The sequence below is a fragment of the Bufo gargarizans genome, chromosome 1 (genome assembly GCF_014858855.1).
Source record: "Bufo gargarizans isolate SCDJY-AF-19 chromosome 1, ASM1485885v1, whole genome shotgun sequence".
Classification (NCBI taxonomy): domain Eukaryota; kingdom Metazoa; phylum Chordata; class Amphibia; order Anura; family Bufonidae; genus Bufo; species Bufo gargarizans.
The window spans coordinates 316298107-316312099 of record NC_058080.1 but is presented as its reverse complement, the minus strand read 5'-3'; the positions used below and the strand labels follow the sequence as shown (position 1 = coordinate 316312099).

The window sequence follows — 13993 nt, the reverse complement described above, 5'->3', positions numbered from 1 at the left end:
CTACAGGTTCGTATTCTGACCTGCTGGATTCATCAGATGAGGGTTCCCACTCCTCATCCGACTGGGTCAGAAGCCTGTAGGCCTCTTCAGAAGAATACCCCCTGTTAGACATGTGGGCAACTAAATTTCGGGGTATTCCCTGAGACTACCCAAGAAAAAAAAAGCAAGCCTGTCTTACAAATGGGAGGCTAGCGAAGTACCGGATGCCGCTGCGGTTGATAAAAAATATCAAAACTGATTTTTTTATCGCCGCAGTGCGTGTAAAGTGAATGTGCAGTGATCAAAAAAAAAAAATTTTTTTGTCACTGCGGTGGGGCGGGCGTGGGCAAACGCACGTGTGGGCGACCGATCAGGCCTGATCGGGCAAACACTGCGTTTTGGGTGGAGGGCGAACTAAAGTGACACTAGTACTATTATAGATCTGACCGTGATCAGTTTTGATCACTTTCAGATACTATAAAAGTACAAATGCTGATTAGCGATACGCTAATCAGCGAATAACGGACTGCGGTGCGGTGGGCTGGGCGCTAACTGATCGCTAACTACCTAACCAAGGGACCTAAACTATACCTAAAACCTAACGGTCAATAACAGTGAAAAAAAAAAGTGACAGTTTGCACTGATCACTTTTTTCCTTTCACTAGTGATTGACAGGGGGGATAAAAGGGGTGATCAAAGGGTTAATTGGGGTGATCTGGGGGCTAAATGTGGTGTGGTGGGTACTCACAGTAGATGTGCTCCTCTGCTCCTCTGCTGGAACCAACCGACCAAAAGAAGGAGCAGAGGAGCACAGCAGCCATATAACCCCATCATATTTACTAATATGTGGGGTTATATGGCTGCTGATTGGTTTTTTTAAAAATCAGCAGCCTGCCAGCCAATGATCGTGGCCGGCAGGCTGCTGACGAAATAGTCTTCTGCGAAATGCCAGCCCGCGATGCGCATGCGCGGGCCGGCTGTGACGTAATCTCGCGTCTCGCGAGAGGACGCGCCGATGCGTCCAGGAGGAACTAAACAACCACCTCCCGGACGCATCGGTGCGTACAGCGGTCGGGAGGTGGTTAATAGCAGTGCAGTCAGTAGCGGTTCGGAGCAGTGGTATTTTGGCTCGGGACACTTTGTGGATAATAGAAGGCCTATTAGTTTGTTAGGTAATTTATATGACATTTTGCCCAAAGTTTGTTTTTTGATGTTTTTGAAGTCTTGTTTTATGCAAGCAGGTGTGGACCCACTGTGCAACTGACTCGGTATATTATGGAGGGGCGTGACTAAGCAACTACCTGGTCTTCACTAAAGCCTCTGATGGTGAGGATAGACTTGGGCCGTTAGGTAACGGTTAGTTGCCAGGTGCCACTCCAGAGCAGTCCCCGAGTCAGTGGCAGCTGAGCAGAGGGTTAGAGATACTGAAGCAAGCACCGAAGGGAAGTACGTGGTCAGGAAGTCTGGGGTCAGGGTAGGCAGCATTAAGCAAGGTCCGTAAACAAAGTCCAAGGTCAGAGGCAGGCAGCAAACAAGCAAAATCCGATAAATCCAAAAGCAGGGTCCGGTACACAGCAAAGAACTTCAAAAACACCTTCACACAAGGAACTAGACAAGCTAGAGACCATGAGTTGCTCAGGCATCTTCCTGGCGTAGGAAGTGTCTTTAAATACTTCCTGCAATCCAGGTAAGACAGAGGGCGTGTACATGCTGCCTCACAAGTGAGGAGAGACACACCCATGCAAGCCCTAACAAACAGTACTACAGGTCTCCAACAGGAAGTAAACTCTGGCATGGAGCACAGATGTAACAGTTAAGATACCTGCTGCCTGCGCTTGTCAGCACAGTGTGTGGCAGCAGGAGGGAAACAGGGAGCCTCGCGCCCGTGCCCGTGGGTAGTGACAGCAGCGCCGGCACGGACCGCCGGACTAACATCTTGCTTTTTCATACAGGATATTTGTTAGCATTTTTTTGCTACCCTGGTGAGTTTGTTTTAGTATGGTAGGGGTAGAGTTATACGGTTAAACACTTGGGATGGTTCTGTATTATGCCTGGTTAGTGTAGTTAGGTCTTGGCTAACAGTTTGTTCTGAATTGGCGGGCCCCTTTTTGATTCATAGGAATGGTCGGCCTCTTACTAAATTTTAATTTTGTTCCGTACTTAAAGGGGTTGTCCAAGACCTATAATGTCCCCCCATATGCCTGGGCACCTCACACAGATTGTACTTATCTGGCACCCGCATTAATTCTGATGCCCGCACGGCTGCCACTTCCCCGTCGTGCTGATGAAAACATCCGGCAACGGGAAGGGGGGGGGGTTAGCCAATAGTAGGCCGCGATGGGGACGAGCCTCCCAAGCATCACCCACGATGCTAGGGAGGTACATTCTGGTCGCAGCCTGCAATTGGCTGCAACCCCTCCCCTCCCCCCGACGCCGGATGTTTTCATCAGCACGACGAGGAGATGCAATGTCAGCCATGCTGGCATCAGAGGCGATGCGGGGGCTGGGGAGAGAGATAAGTACAATCTGTGTGAGAGGCCCGGGCATATGGGGGACATTATAGGTCTTGGATAACCACTTTAAGAAGTGTTTAGATTTTCTTGGACTTGGCTCTCTTAGAAATTTTCTCACTAATTCAGAGTTGATGCTGCCACTGAAGCTGCAAGATGTGGGTTGGATGAATCCATTACCAGGAAAATAGGTAGTTGAAATTCACATTGAGTTAAATTATATGTTAGACTGGATTTGTTATCAGACTAAATAATGTTATATTTTTTACCTTCCTGAGATTGGCATTGACATTTAATTTGGGTTTACAGGTAGCAATCGAAAAATGGCTGCAATACTTGTGGGAGGGGGAAACACTTTTTTGATGCATGGCTTGATGGGCTGTATCACTCAGCTTCCATGACAAATGGAAATGGAAGACACAGAAAAAAGACCCATACTGCACTTAATGATGAAATACATAGCATATTTGTGACAGTCAAGTCAGTACTAGAGGACAAGATATCACAACAATTTTAAACTGCGTCCCGCCATTCTAACTTTTCAAGGCACTCCAAGGCTTCATTCCGCTCCTTGAAATCTATTGCTCAGTCCTTATCGCTAAGCTCTCACTCACAGCACTCTTCGCTGAGTAACTCACTGGTGTTAGCACGCGCAAAAGCGGAAGCAGCAAAGGTACAAGCTCACTGCATACTGCATTAGAAAGGAAACAGCCATTAAGGCACAAGTCGCAGAGACACAAGCTCAATCTCAAGCTAATCAAGCAGCTGTACGGGCTCAAGCGCAAGCGACCAAAACCAAGGCCGAAGCTGAGTTGGAGGTCCTTCAGAAGGAAAGGGAAGAAGCAGTAGCAATGGCTGAACTCAGAGTTCTAGAAGAAGCTGCTGAAGAAGAAGAAGCTTATCGTCCTATGTCCAAGATATCTAATGACTCAGAAAGGCATCGTCACCGCCAGCTCGGTGAGAAGATCTGGCAGACGTTCTTCTCTACCTGTTGTATTATGATCTTTGTTTTGGTTTCACTTTCTCATCTCTTTTCCTTCTCCCAGCTGTCACCTATTTGCACTGATTGTCTCCCTTTATATTCCCTTCCATACTGCCCCACTTTGCGGTTTATACTTCTTCCTGGATTGTGTTCACTGCTGGAGGCGGCTTCTCCTGATTCCACAGATAAGTCTGTTTCCTTTATTTGTGTTTCCTTCCTGGCTTGATTGTAGGTGACCCTGACTCCGTCCGTATTAAGTGCAGGGAGCCGGTGGTCATGTCCCCTCACTATTATAGGGTTTTTAGGTGTCACATAGTAAAGGTACGAGGGCATGCAATCGTCTACCATTAAGACCTTTGCACGAGCAATGCAGTCAGGGAGAGCTCTAGGGGTTTTATAGGGCTCACCCATATGCTCCTTAGTTTCGGATCAAGCCAGTCGGATGTTTATTTAAAGGTTTCAGCTATCTGCAACACCATCCGTGACAGGCATACCCTACAAATCGTCCTAAACCAAAGCAAAGTCAATGCATGTGCACTAGAAGATTCGGCCTCTGCACGCCAGCCTGCTGAACTCATGCGAGTAGAAAAAGAGGCAGCCGATAACTTTACCGTTGACCCCAGTCCAGTGGACATTTCTCTTTCTTTCAAACCTCTGGCACCTTACACAGTATTTCAGGCGCCATTAGAGACCAAGCCGCTTCAAGCTCATCAAATCACATTAAACCCTCCTGAGACTAGTCACATAGAGACCAAGACGCTGGCGCCAAGATTACCAGATGTGAAGCCTTCACTTACGCTCAACCCAGCTGCCACTCCATTCCATCTTCAAACCCCCAAACATAGGGTATCAGATGGTGCCAATAACACCAGCGAGGGAGAAGTTCCTGTCGCCATGATGCAGGAAAGAAATGACGCTTCAGAAATTGCTAAGTACCTCACCCTCAGTGACCTCATCAGTACTAGCCTTACGAACTTTGATGATCACCCAGAGAATTATAGAAGCTGGAAGGCCACCTTCAAGACAACAGTTCAAACCCTTGGTGTTCCGCCTATGCAAGAACTTGACTTGCTAATTAGATGGCTGGGTCCATGGTCGTCAAACTGTGTTAAGAGACTCAAAGGCCTTCGTCTCGCATGGGAAAGATTAGAGCAGACATATGGGGGCTCAGAAGTAGTTGAACATGCCTTATTTAAACTACTATATGACTTTACTGAGTTATCCTATACAGACCGCCGAGGGTTCCAGGAATTAAGCAACCTTCTTCTTGAGTTTGAAATCATCAAGGGAGACCCACAGCTACCAGGTCTCAGCTTTCTTGATACCTCCCATGGTGTGGGCCTGATCGTGGATAAATTAACTCTTAATGTTCAAGATCAATGGGCAACAGCAGGTTCAAAATACAAGGAGCAACATCGCGTTCCCTTTCCACCATTAAAATTCTTCTGTAAGTTCATCAAGGACTTAGCTAGATCCAAAAACGATCCGAGCTTCAACACCTTGGGAACCAACATCTTTGGCTCTACTAAACAGAGACACGAGACTTTGAGTTCAGACAGAGAAACCCCAAAGGTTTAATTTCCGTAAAAAAGACTGTTCCAGTATCTTGCATTGTGTATTGGTATGCTCCCGCCCCCCCCCCCTGTTTTCAGGTTTTTAGTTAGTTTGGCCTAGTTTTCCCAGTGATGCCTTGCTCATAGTGTGCTCAGCTTTCTGAGTAGCAGTATCCATCTTCCGAGCTAGGAGTTATTGTTGGCATAATTCTTTTACCATCTGGATTACCCTGTAAGTGGAGAAAGTCAAATTCAACAAGTCACTCCCGTGTGCACAGAGGTTGCTCTACACAGGTGTGTGATTGTATATAGTTGACATTCGAAACGCCACACAGAGCTTTGCAGAGCTTCAGGGCCAGTTTGAAGAGGACGTGGCCTTCGCTCTGCCCACCATCCCAGGAATTGTTTTATTATATTGTTTTTTCGCTTCTCTTTATTAGAGGGGCTGTATCGCTCAGCTATAACTGGATTGATTTTGGTATCTTAATTCAGGAACTGGTATAGGAGTTTTAAATATTTATTTATGATATGGTAATTTAATATTTTTATAAGTAACTCAAATTAAAGCATTTCAGTCATTTTAAATCAATCACATCTTTTGTGTTTATTTATGTTAATTAAGTAGTTAGGATTTGGGTGTAATGTGCCTCCATGTAACTGACCTGCAATACCAGCATACAATGAAGAGGCTGGAGCCCCCATCATAGTGCTGCAGCAGCCCCTTTCACAAGCACACCGGCAGGGGTTTTGGTAGTCAAACTCCCACTTACCTAACATTGATGCTCTAGCCTGAGTATAGGTCAGCATTATTTAAGTCACAGAAAACTTTAATTTCTGATTCTCAGACTGAAAAAGTGTGTTAGTAAGAAAATGTATGACTGGTTTCAGAAACAGACAGGTAGAAATAGGTTACAGAACAGGGCCTCTGAGAGGAAGTGGTTATATTATTAAAGATTCAGTTTTTTTCTCATGGTTCTTGTGGCTTCCAAATATGTTTCTGAGAATAAACCTCACATATCTGCAGGCGGAACAAGCTAACACGGATCAAATGTACAAATAATATATACATTTTTGAGGTGTATACTAAAGGGGTTTCCAGGATTTTGTACCTTTTTATTTAGCCCCCTGTAGCATTTGGTACCTAATGAAAGAATCATACTCGCCTCTCCCTGCCACTCCTGTTTACTTTCGATGATTTTCTGGTCCCCAGCTTGGTTCCTTCTAGCTGGCATATGTATGGGGTCATGGGGGCCTTAAATGGCATGTGAGCCAACAGTGACGCGCTGCTTTTGGACACATGTTCACTGAGGCCGGTCATTGGATGCAGCGGCACATGTGACTGTCCATACCCTGGCTAGAAAAGAAAACAACCCTCCAGTCAGTAGCTCAAAAAACATATGTAAGTAAGTACTTAACAGGGGTTGATAACATGCTATTTAGTTTCCTTGGATCTTGTTCATTGGCTGCTTTTTAGCTCAGATATAAACAGAAAAGGATTTGACTTTTCTTGCCTTTTTTTGCCTTTTTTTTTATTTCAGATGTATTACAGTAATTACAAATTGGATGCCAAGGTGGACATAGCCTCTATATGAATACAAACTCAAATGAAATAATACCCTTACATAATATGCTAAAGAGCACCAAACAAAAATGATTCCTTTAGGTAACAAGTATAAATACGTACAATTTTATGAGGAGATGAGTAGAAGCCTGGATGGAGGGGTGGCTGTGTTTCTGGATTTTGCAAAGGCTTTTGATACTGTCCCTTATAGACGTTTAATAGGTAAAGTAAGGTCTATAGGCTTGGAAAGTACAGTTTGTAATTGGATTGAAAACTGGCTGAAGGACTGTGTCCAGAGAGTTGTGGTCAATTATTCCTATTCAGAATGGTCCGGGGTTATAAGTGGTGTACCCCAAGGTTCAGTGCTGGGTCCTCTATTATTTAATGTATTTATTAATTATATAGAGGACAGGATTAATAGCACCATTTCTATTTTTGCAGATGACACTAAGCTAAGAAGTACTGTGCAGTCTGAGGAAGATGTCCATCAAATACAAACTGACTTGGACACTCTAAGTCAGGCATGTCCAAACTGCGGCCCTCCAGCTGTTGCAAAACTACAACTCCCAGCATGCCTGGAAAGCTTACAGCTATTTAGGGCATCCTGGGAGTTGTAGTTTTGCAACAGCTGGAGGGCCGCAGTTTGGACATGCCTGCTCTAAGTGATTGGGAATCAACTTGGCAAATGAGGTTCAATGTGGATAAATGTAAAGTTTTGCATCTTGGTAGTAATAATCTCTGTGCTTCATATGTCCTGATAAGGGGCATGGAGGGTCTTAGTTATGAAGAAAGATTAAAATATTTAAATTTATTTAGTCTTGAGAAGAGACATCTAAAGGGGGACATGATTAAACTATACAAATATATAAATAGGCCACACAAAAAATACGGTGAAAAACTGTTCCATGTAAAATGCCCTCAAAAGACAAGGGGGCACTGCCTCTGACTGAAGAAGAAAAAGTTCAGTCTCCAGAAGCGTCAAAGCTTCTTTCCTGTAAGAACTAGGAATCTGTGAAATAGACTTCCTCAGGACATGGTCACAGCAGGGACAGAGGACAGTTTAAATAAGGGTTTAGATGAATTCTTAAAAGTAAATTACATTAATGCTTATGAAAACGTGTAGAAATCTGAGTCTCATTTCCTTCTGGGATTCGAGTCCCCACCTATCCCTTGGTTGAACTTGATGGACTTACGGTATGTCTTTTTTCAAACGTATTAACTATGTAACTATGTAACTAGTGATAAATCTATTTAATTTGTCTCCTAAGTATTTTATAACAGATGTCTTCTCTCATTCAGTGTTTACAGAGATTATACGGAATGCCAAAATTTTGATGCAGGAAAGCAAACTCATATCACTTTGACTAATGACGATGTGCACATGAGGGAAAACATTTCTGTGGAAGTAACAGCTGAAGAACATGGGCAGAACTATACATCTAAACCAATTACTCTTATTTTGGACAAAGCAGGTAAGTACCACCTTTACTCTGCTCTTTTCGGTGAGCATGTACATTGAGAACAGAGCTTCCCTCCCTATTATGTTATGAAAACATATTTTGGGAATTGTTCATATAGAAAGGGAAAGCAAAATGTAGAACTAGTAACAGGATCAGAAGTACAGACATGTACAAGCCACCGTAACATACCAGTTACCTACCATGTGCTATTTATAATGCTGCTGTTTATTTGGCAAAAGATATTAGATGATACAAACCGGATTCCAAAAAAGTTGGGACACTAAACAAATTGTGAATAAAAACTGAATGCAATGATGTGGAGATGGCAAATGTCAATATTGTATTTGTAATAGAACGTAGATGACAGATCAAACGTTTAATCAGAGTAAATGTATCATTTTAAAGGAAAATTACGTTGATTAAAATTTTCACGGTGTCAACAAATCCCAAAAAAGTTGGGACAAGTAGCAATAAGAGGCTGGAAAAAGTAAATTTGAGCATAACGAAGAGCTGGAAGACCAATTAACACTAATTAGGTCAATTGGCAACATGATTGGGTATAAAAAGAGCTTCTCAGAGTGGCAGTGTCTCTCAGAAGCCAAGATGGGTAGAGGATCACCAATTCCCACAATGTTGCGCAGAAAGATAGTGAAGCAATATCAGAAAGGTGTTACTCAGCGAAAAATTGCAAAGACTTTGCATCTATCATCATCAACTGTGCATAACATCATCCGAAGATTCAGGGAATCTGGAAAAATCTCTGTGCGTAAGGGTCAAGGCCGTAAAACCATACTGGATGCCCGTGATCTCCGGGCCCTTAAATGACACTGCACCACAAACAGGAATGCTACTGTAAAGGAAATCACAGAATGGGCTCAGGAATACTTCCAGAAACCATTGTCAGTGAACACAATCCACCGTGCCATCCGCCGTTGCCAGCTGAAACTCTACAGTGCAAAGAAGAAGCCATTTATAAGCAAGATCCACAAGCTCAGGCGTTTTCACTGGGCCAGGGATCATTTAAAATGGAGTGTGGCAAAGTGGAAGACTGTTCTGTGGTCAAACGAGTCACGATTCAAAGTTCTTTTTGGTAATCTGGGACGCCATGTCATCTGGACCAAAGAGGACAAGGACAACCCAAGTTGTTATCAACGCTCAGTTCAGAAGCCTGCATCTCTGATGGTATGGGGTTGCATGAGTGCGTGTGGCATGGGCAGCTTGCATGTCTGGAAAGGCACCATCAATGCAGAAAAATATATTCAGGTTCTAGAACAACATATGCTCCCATCCAGACGTCATCTCTTTCAGGGAAGACCCTGCATTTTTCAACAAGATAATGCCAGACCACATTCTGCATCAATCACAACATCATGGCTGCGTAGGAGAAGGATCCGGGTACTGAAATGGCCAGTCTGCAGTCCAGATCTTTCACCTATAGAGAACATTTGGCGCATCATAAAGAGGAAGGTGCAACAAAGAAGGCCCAAGACGATTGAACAGTTAGAGGCCTGTATTAGACAAGAGTGGGAGAGCATTCCTATTTCTAAACTTGAGAAACTGGTCTCCTCGGTCCCCAGACGTCTGTTGAGTGTTGTAAGAAGAAGGGTAGATGCCACACAGTGGTGAAAATGGCCTTGTCCCAACTTTTTGGGGATTTGTTGACACCATGAAATTCTGATTCAACATATTTTTCCCTTAAAATGGTACATTTTCTCAGTTTAAACTTTTGTTACAATATTTTGTGTTTTATTCTGAATACAATATTAGAAGTTAGCACCTCCACATCATTGCATTCAGTTTTTATTCACGATTTGTATAGTGTCCCCACTTTTTTGGAATCCGGTTTGTAGTTTCAGATGTGTGCCGTCCATATTCTCCCCAATAGCACACTTATCAATTGATTTTAATGTGTTTATTCACACATCCTTGTTATTTCCCTCAACGTGGGTTAAAGGAAAAACAATGGAGACATAAAATACTTTGCACCCGCCTGCAGACCAAACACAGCCTTTGAAGTCTGTGGGTCTGTGGAAACCACTGACAGAACACAGATGGCATCTGTGTTCTGTTAGTGGTTGTCATTGAACATTGGTAGGAGATGCTCTGCCTAGCAGTGCACGTGGAATAGCGAAGACACAAGGAAGCCAGTCACACAGACCAACCCTGAACCCTTCTCAGACTTCCTGCTCTACAATAAATAGTAATGGAATGATCGTGTATGAGATGAGCACCACATGCAGAAACCTCAACAATGTAAAGTAAAGCCAGGCGCCAAAGCTCAGCCCTCTCACCCTACTAAGCAGCTGTACAGTGGAATCAACCTGTCCGAGTCACATCCTAGGATGAGTCGCTGGGGGCCATTTTTATATCTCAGCATTGCCCGCGTGTACATCTATCTATATAAGTATTTTTTTATGCTATTTCTTACCTAGAAATTCTCATTACTGTCTTTGGGCCAGTTACAGAGGTAAAGAAAACATCCACAACATCCACCATGTTTTTTTTAAAGGCCACCATACACATTAGTATATTTTGAGAGAGAGAAAGATCGGATGAAATGAATAATTATGCGTGATCCTTTTGTTCTCGTGGGAGATAAGCTGCCACCAGAAGTGTCTGGCAGGTGTTCTCTCCTCTCCCCCCATTAAATACACATATGAGTTCATCCAAGCCCAATGTCTATGTGTATGGGGGAGCTGGGAGGGAGAGACAGCTGATTGTTTGGCATACAGCTATTGAATGGGTAAGACTGACACTTTGGTCATGCCTTCAAAGTTTGTAAAACCTGCTTCTGCCCCATGGAGAAAAACATCTTTGCACCTGTGTGGGGAGCGTCTCTTTGCAGTCTGATTGATCTTACATCTCCCCTGAATTTCAGTCTGCCTCTCATCTCCCTGCATGTGCTGTCTAAAAGACAAGCTGTTTGTTGCCCATGGCAACCAATCTCAGCACAGTTTTTATTTTTCCCATTGCAACCAATCATAGAACAGCTTTTATTTTTTCCCATAGCAACCAATCACACACACACACACACACACACTGGGTGATAATATTATTATATGTTATCACCCAGCTTTCCCAGTTTTGGGAGAGGTAAGGAATGTTCTCATTTTGCATTAAATCTATGGCAGAATTTCACAACATAAATTGAAATGCTGCTAATTTAACATTCCCAGTGCAGGTCAAGTTATGTGCAGATAATATTTCTGCACTGTGAATGAAATTTGTTACAATCTCATCCACTTTGCTGCTACTGGAAGCACTGTGCATTTTCTGCACACAATTCTGCTGTGGAGAATCCACAGCCTTATGCTACCCAGCCATACCCTAAAGCAGGCCATGAAGAGAAGCTTGCAATGAATGCAATGAATCCTGCTGGTTGGTCACCTAAAACAGGTGCATTGATTGGTTCTGGTATTGTATCTATGTAGTAAGCATGGTTTTATTGGCATATCTATGCAGTAGGCTTGGCTCTTTTAGTTTATCTATGTAGTAAGCTTGGTTCTGTTACCATATCTATGTTGAAACCTTGGTTCTCTTACCATATTTATGTATTAAGCTTAGTCCTGATACCATATCTAAGTAGTAAGCTTGGTTCTCTTCTGTATCTATGCTGTAAGCTTGGTTCTGTTACTGTATCTTTGTAGTAATCTTGGTTCTGTTACCATATCTATGTGGTTCTCTTACTATATTTATGTATTAAGCTTAGCCCTGATACCATACTGTATCTATGTAGTAAGCTTGACGTTGTCTCTATAACTATGTCATAAAGCTATTTATTTAGAGGGCATAGGTTTTGGAAGTGGTTGTACACTTATAGGCCTCATGCACACGACCGTTTTTGTGCATCCGCGGCCGTTGTTCCGTTTTCCGTATTTTTCCGCTGACCCATTGACTTTCAATGGGTCCGTGGAAAAATCGGAAAATGAACCGCTTGGCGTCCGCGTCCGTGATCTGTGTTTCCAGTCCGTGAAAAAAATAAGACCTGTCCTATTTTTTTCACGGACAACGGTCAATGGGTCCGTGAAAAATCACGGATGCACACAAGATTGTCATCCGCGTCCGTGATCCGTGTCCATTTTTTCCTATTATTTCAAAGGCAAACTTGACTTAGATTTTTTTTTTCATTTTTCATGTCCGTGGATCCTCCAAAAATCAAGGAACACCCACGGAAGAAAAAACGGACACGGATCACGGAACAACGGAAATCGTTTTTGCGGACCGAAAAAAAAAAACGTCCGTGTGCATGAGGCCATACTTGAAGTATCCAGTTTTTACATTGACAGAAAATACATTACCATAAAAAGAAGAATGTATACATGTAATACAAGGGACTTCCCCACTAGAGCATTTCTTTTAAATTGAGTGCCTTCCAGTTGATAGGTAAAAATGAAAGTATAACTCAGCCTACTGTCACCACATCAGATCTGTGGAGGTGATGGGCACTGCCACTTCTGCTCACATAACAAAGAATTGATAGAGCAGATACATCAAAAACTAAACTATTTGATTTCAAATTTTTCACTGAATGATGAATTTAGTTGCTGTAGTTTCAATGTGCTTTGGGTCATTTTAGATTTTTAGGACAGTGAAAATCTGCTTGTTTGGTAACAACTTTATGGTGGCTTGTCTGCAGTGTCATAAAGATTCTGAATCAAAAGTGGCAATTGTCCAGAGGACTTCTCCATCCAGTTCTTTTCAGCTTATCAGAGATACCCATAGCAGCAAGAGATGATTATGAAGTTTCTGTTACTAGTGATCTGAACTCCATTCTCCTTTAATAAAGCACCAATTCTCCATCTGCCTGCAAACGTTAAAATCGAACTTTCCATTTTACGATAGTAGACAACAAAGGACAGTGGCCACATCACTGTCAAGCATAAGTTTTCGCATTTCTATTTTTTTTTTATTCCCTAAACCTCCCTAAACCATTTTTTTTTTTTTGCCTGATAAGTTGTACTTTCTAATGGCATCATTTAAGATTGCATACCATGTAGCAGAAAGCCAGGAGAAATTCCAAATCGAGTGAAACTGGAAAAAAATTACAATTTTGTCATAGTTGTATGGGTATTTGATTTTATGGCATTCCTTATGCACCTTGTTCCCTTAATTTTCTTGGTCAGTGTAATTATAGCAATACCACATTTATATAGTTTTACCTAGTGTTTTAATAAAAACAAATGATGCAAATGATCTATTTTTTTTATATTATTTATATTATTATTTATTAAGTGAAGGGAGATAATGTTAAAAACATATATATATATTGTAGGTTCCTTTAGGAGACTTAAATATGTGACTGATAGATTGCTTGTCCCAAAGACTGCAATAAATTACCATTGCAGTCTATGGAACTTTCAATACATTCCTATGACGCTTCGATCACTGGGCAGGTAGCTATTTAGGTGCCAGGAGAGCCGACTCCCTGGGAAAGCCACCTCAGTGAGGTTAAATGTCTGTAATCAGGTGTCTGCTGTTTAAGGCCTCTTGCACACAGCCGTTGTTCGGCCGTTCCGTGCATTATTGTCACGGAAGGTGTACAGAAAACTAGAAGACACAAAATGAAGATCCGACTGACTGGATCCAAAACTAAGGAACCAAAGGGAGAGCCCTGCAACAGACCTGGCTCTCTCCCTAACTTCTCAGCCTATGCAAAAATCTCAATGGTAGATGATCGCATATCCTCGTTCCTCGACTGTATAACACCTGAACACCCTATAATAGTGAGGGGACACGACCACCGGCTCCCTACACTTGATACGGAGGGAGTCAGGGTCACCTGGGATCCAGCAAACAGGAAAACACAAATGAATGAACAAAACTTATCTGTAGAAGACTCAGTAGTAGCATCCAGCATGCACACACTCCAGGAAGTTGTATAAAACTTGATGCAGTATGGGAAGGGATATAAAGGGATGCAATCAGTGCAACTACATGACAGCTGAGAG

General features: G+C 42.7%; 1 protein-coding gene across 2 annotated transcripts in view; it reads left to right on the top strand.

The window, feature by feature from the left end:
- Window positions 1-13993, top strand: part of IL12RB1 (interleukin 12 receptor subunit beta 1) — a 253753-nt gene that overhangs the window by 111147 nt on the left and 128613 nt on the right. The window contains exons 1-2 of one of the 2 annotated variants that reach the window (XM_044280414.1): window positions 6338-6423; window positions 7885-8057. In XM_044280414.1, coding sequence (XP_044136349.1) covers window positions 7967-8057 — 91 coding nt within the window. In that variant the 5' untranslated portion in view covers window positions 6338-6423; window positions 7885-7966. Of the gene's footprint in view, window positions 1-6337; window positions 6424-7884; window positions 8058-13993 lie in introns of those variants that run through there. The other variant, XM_044280404.1, reaches the window with a different exon arrangement.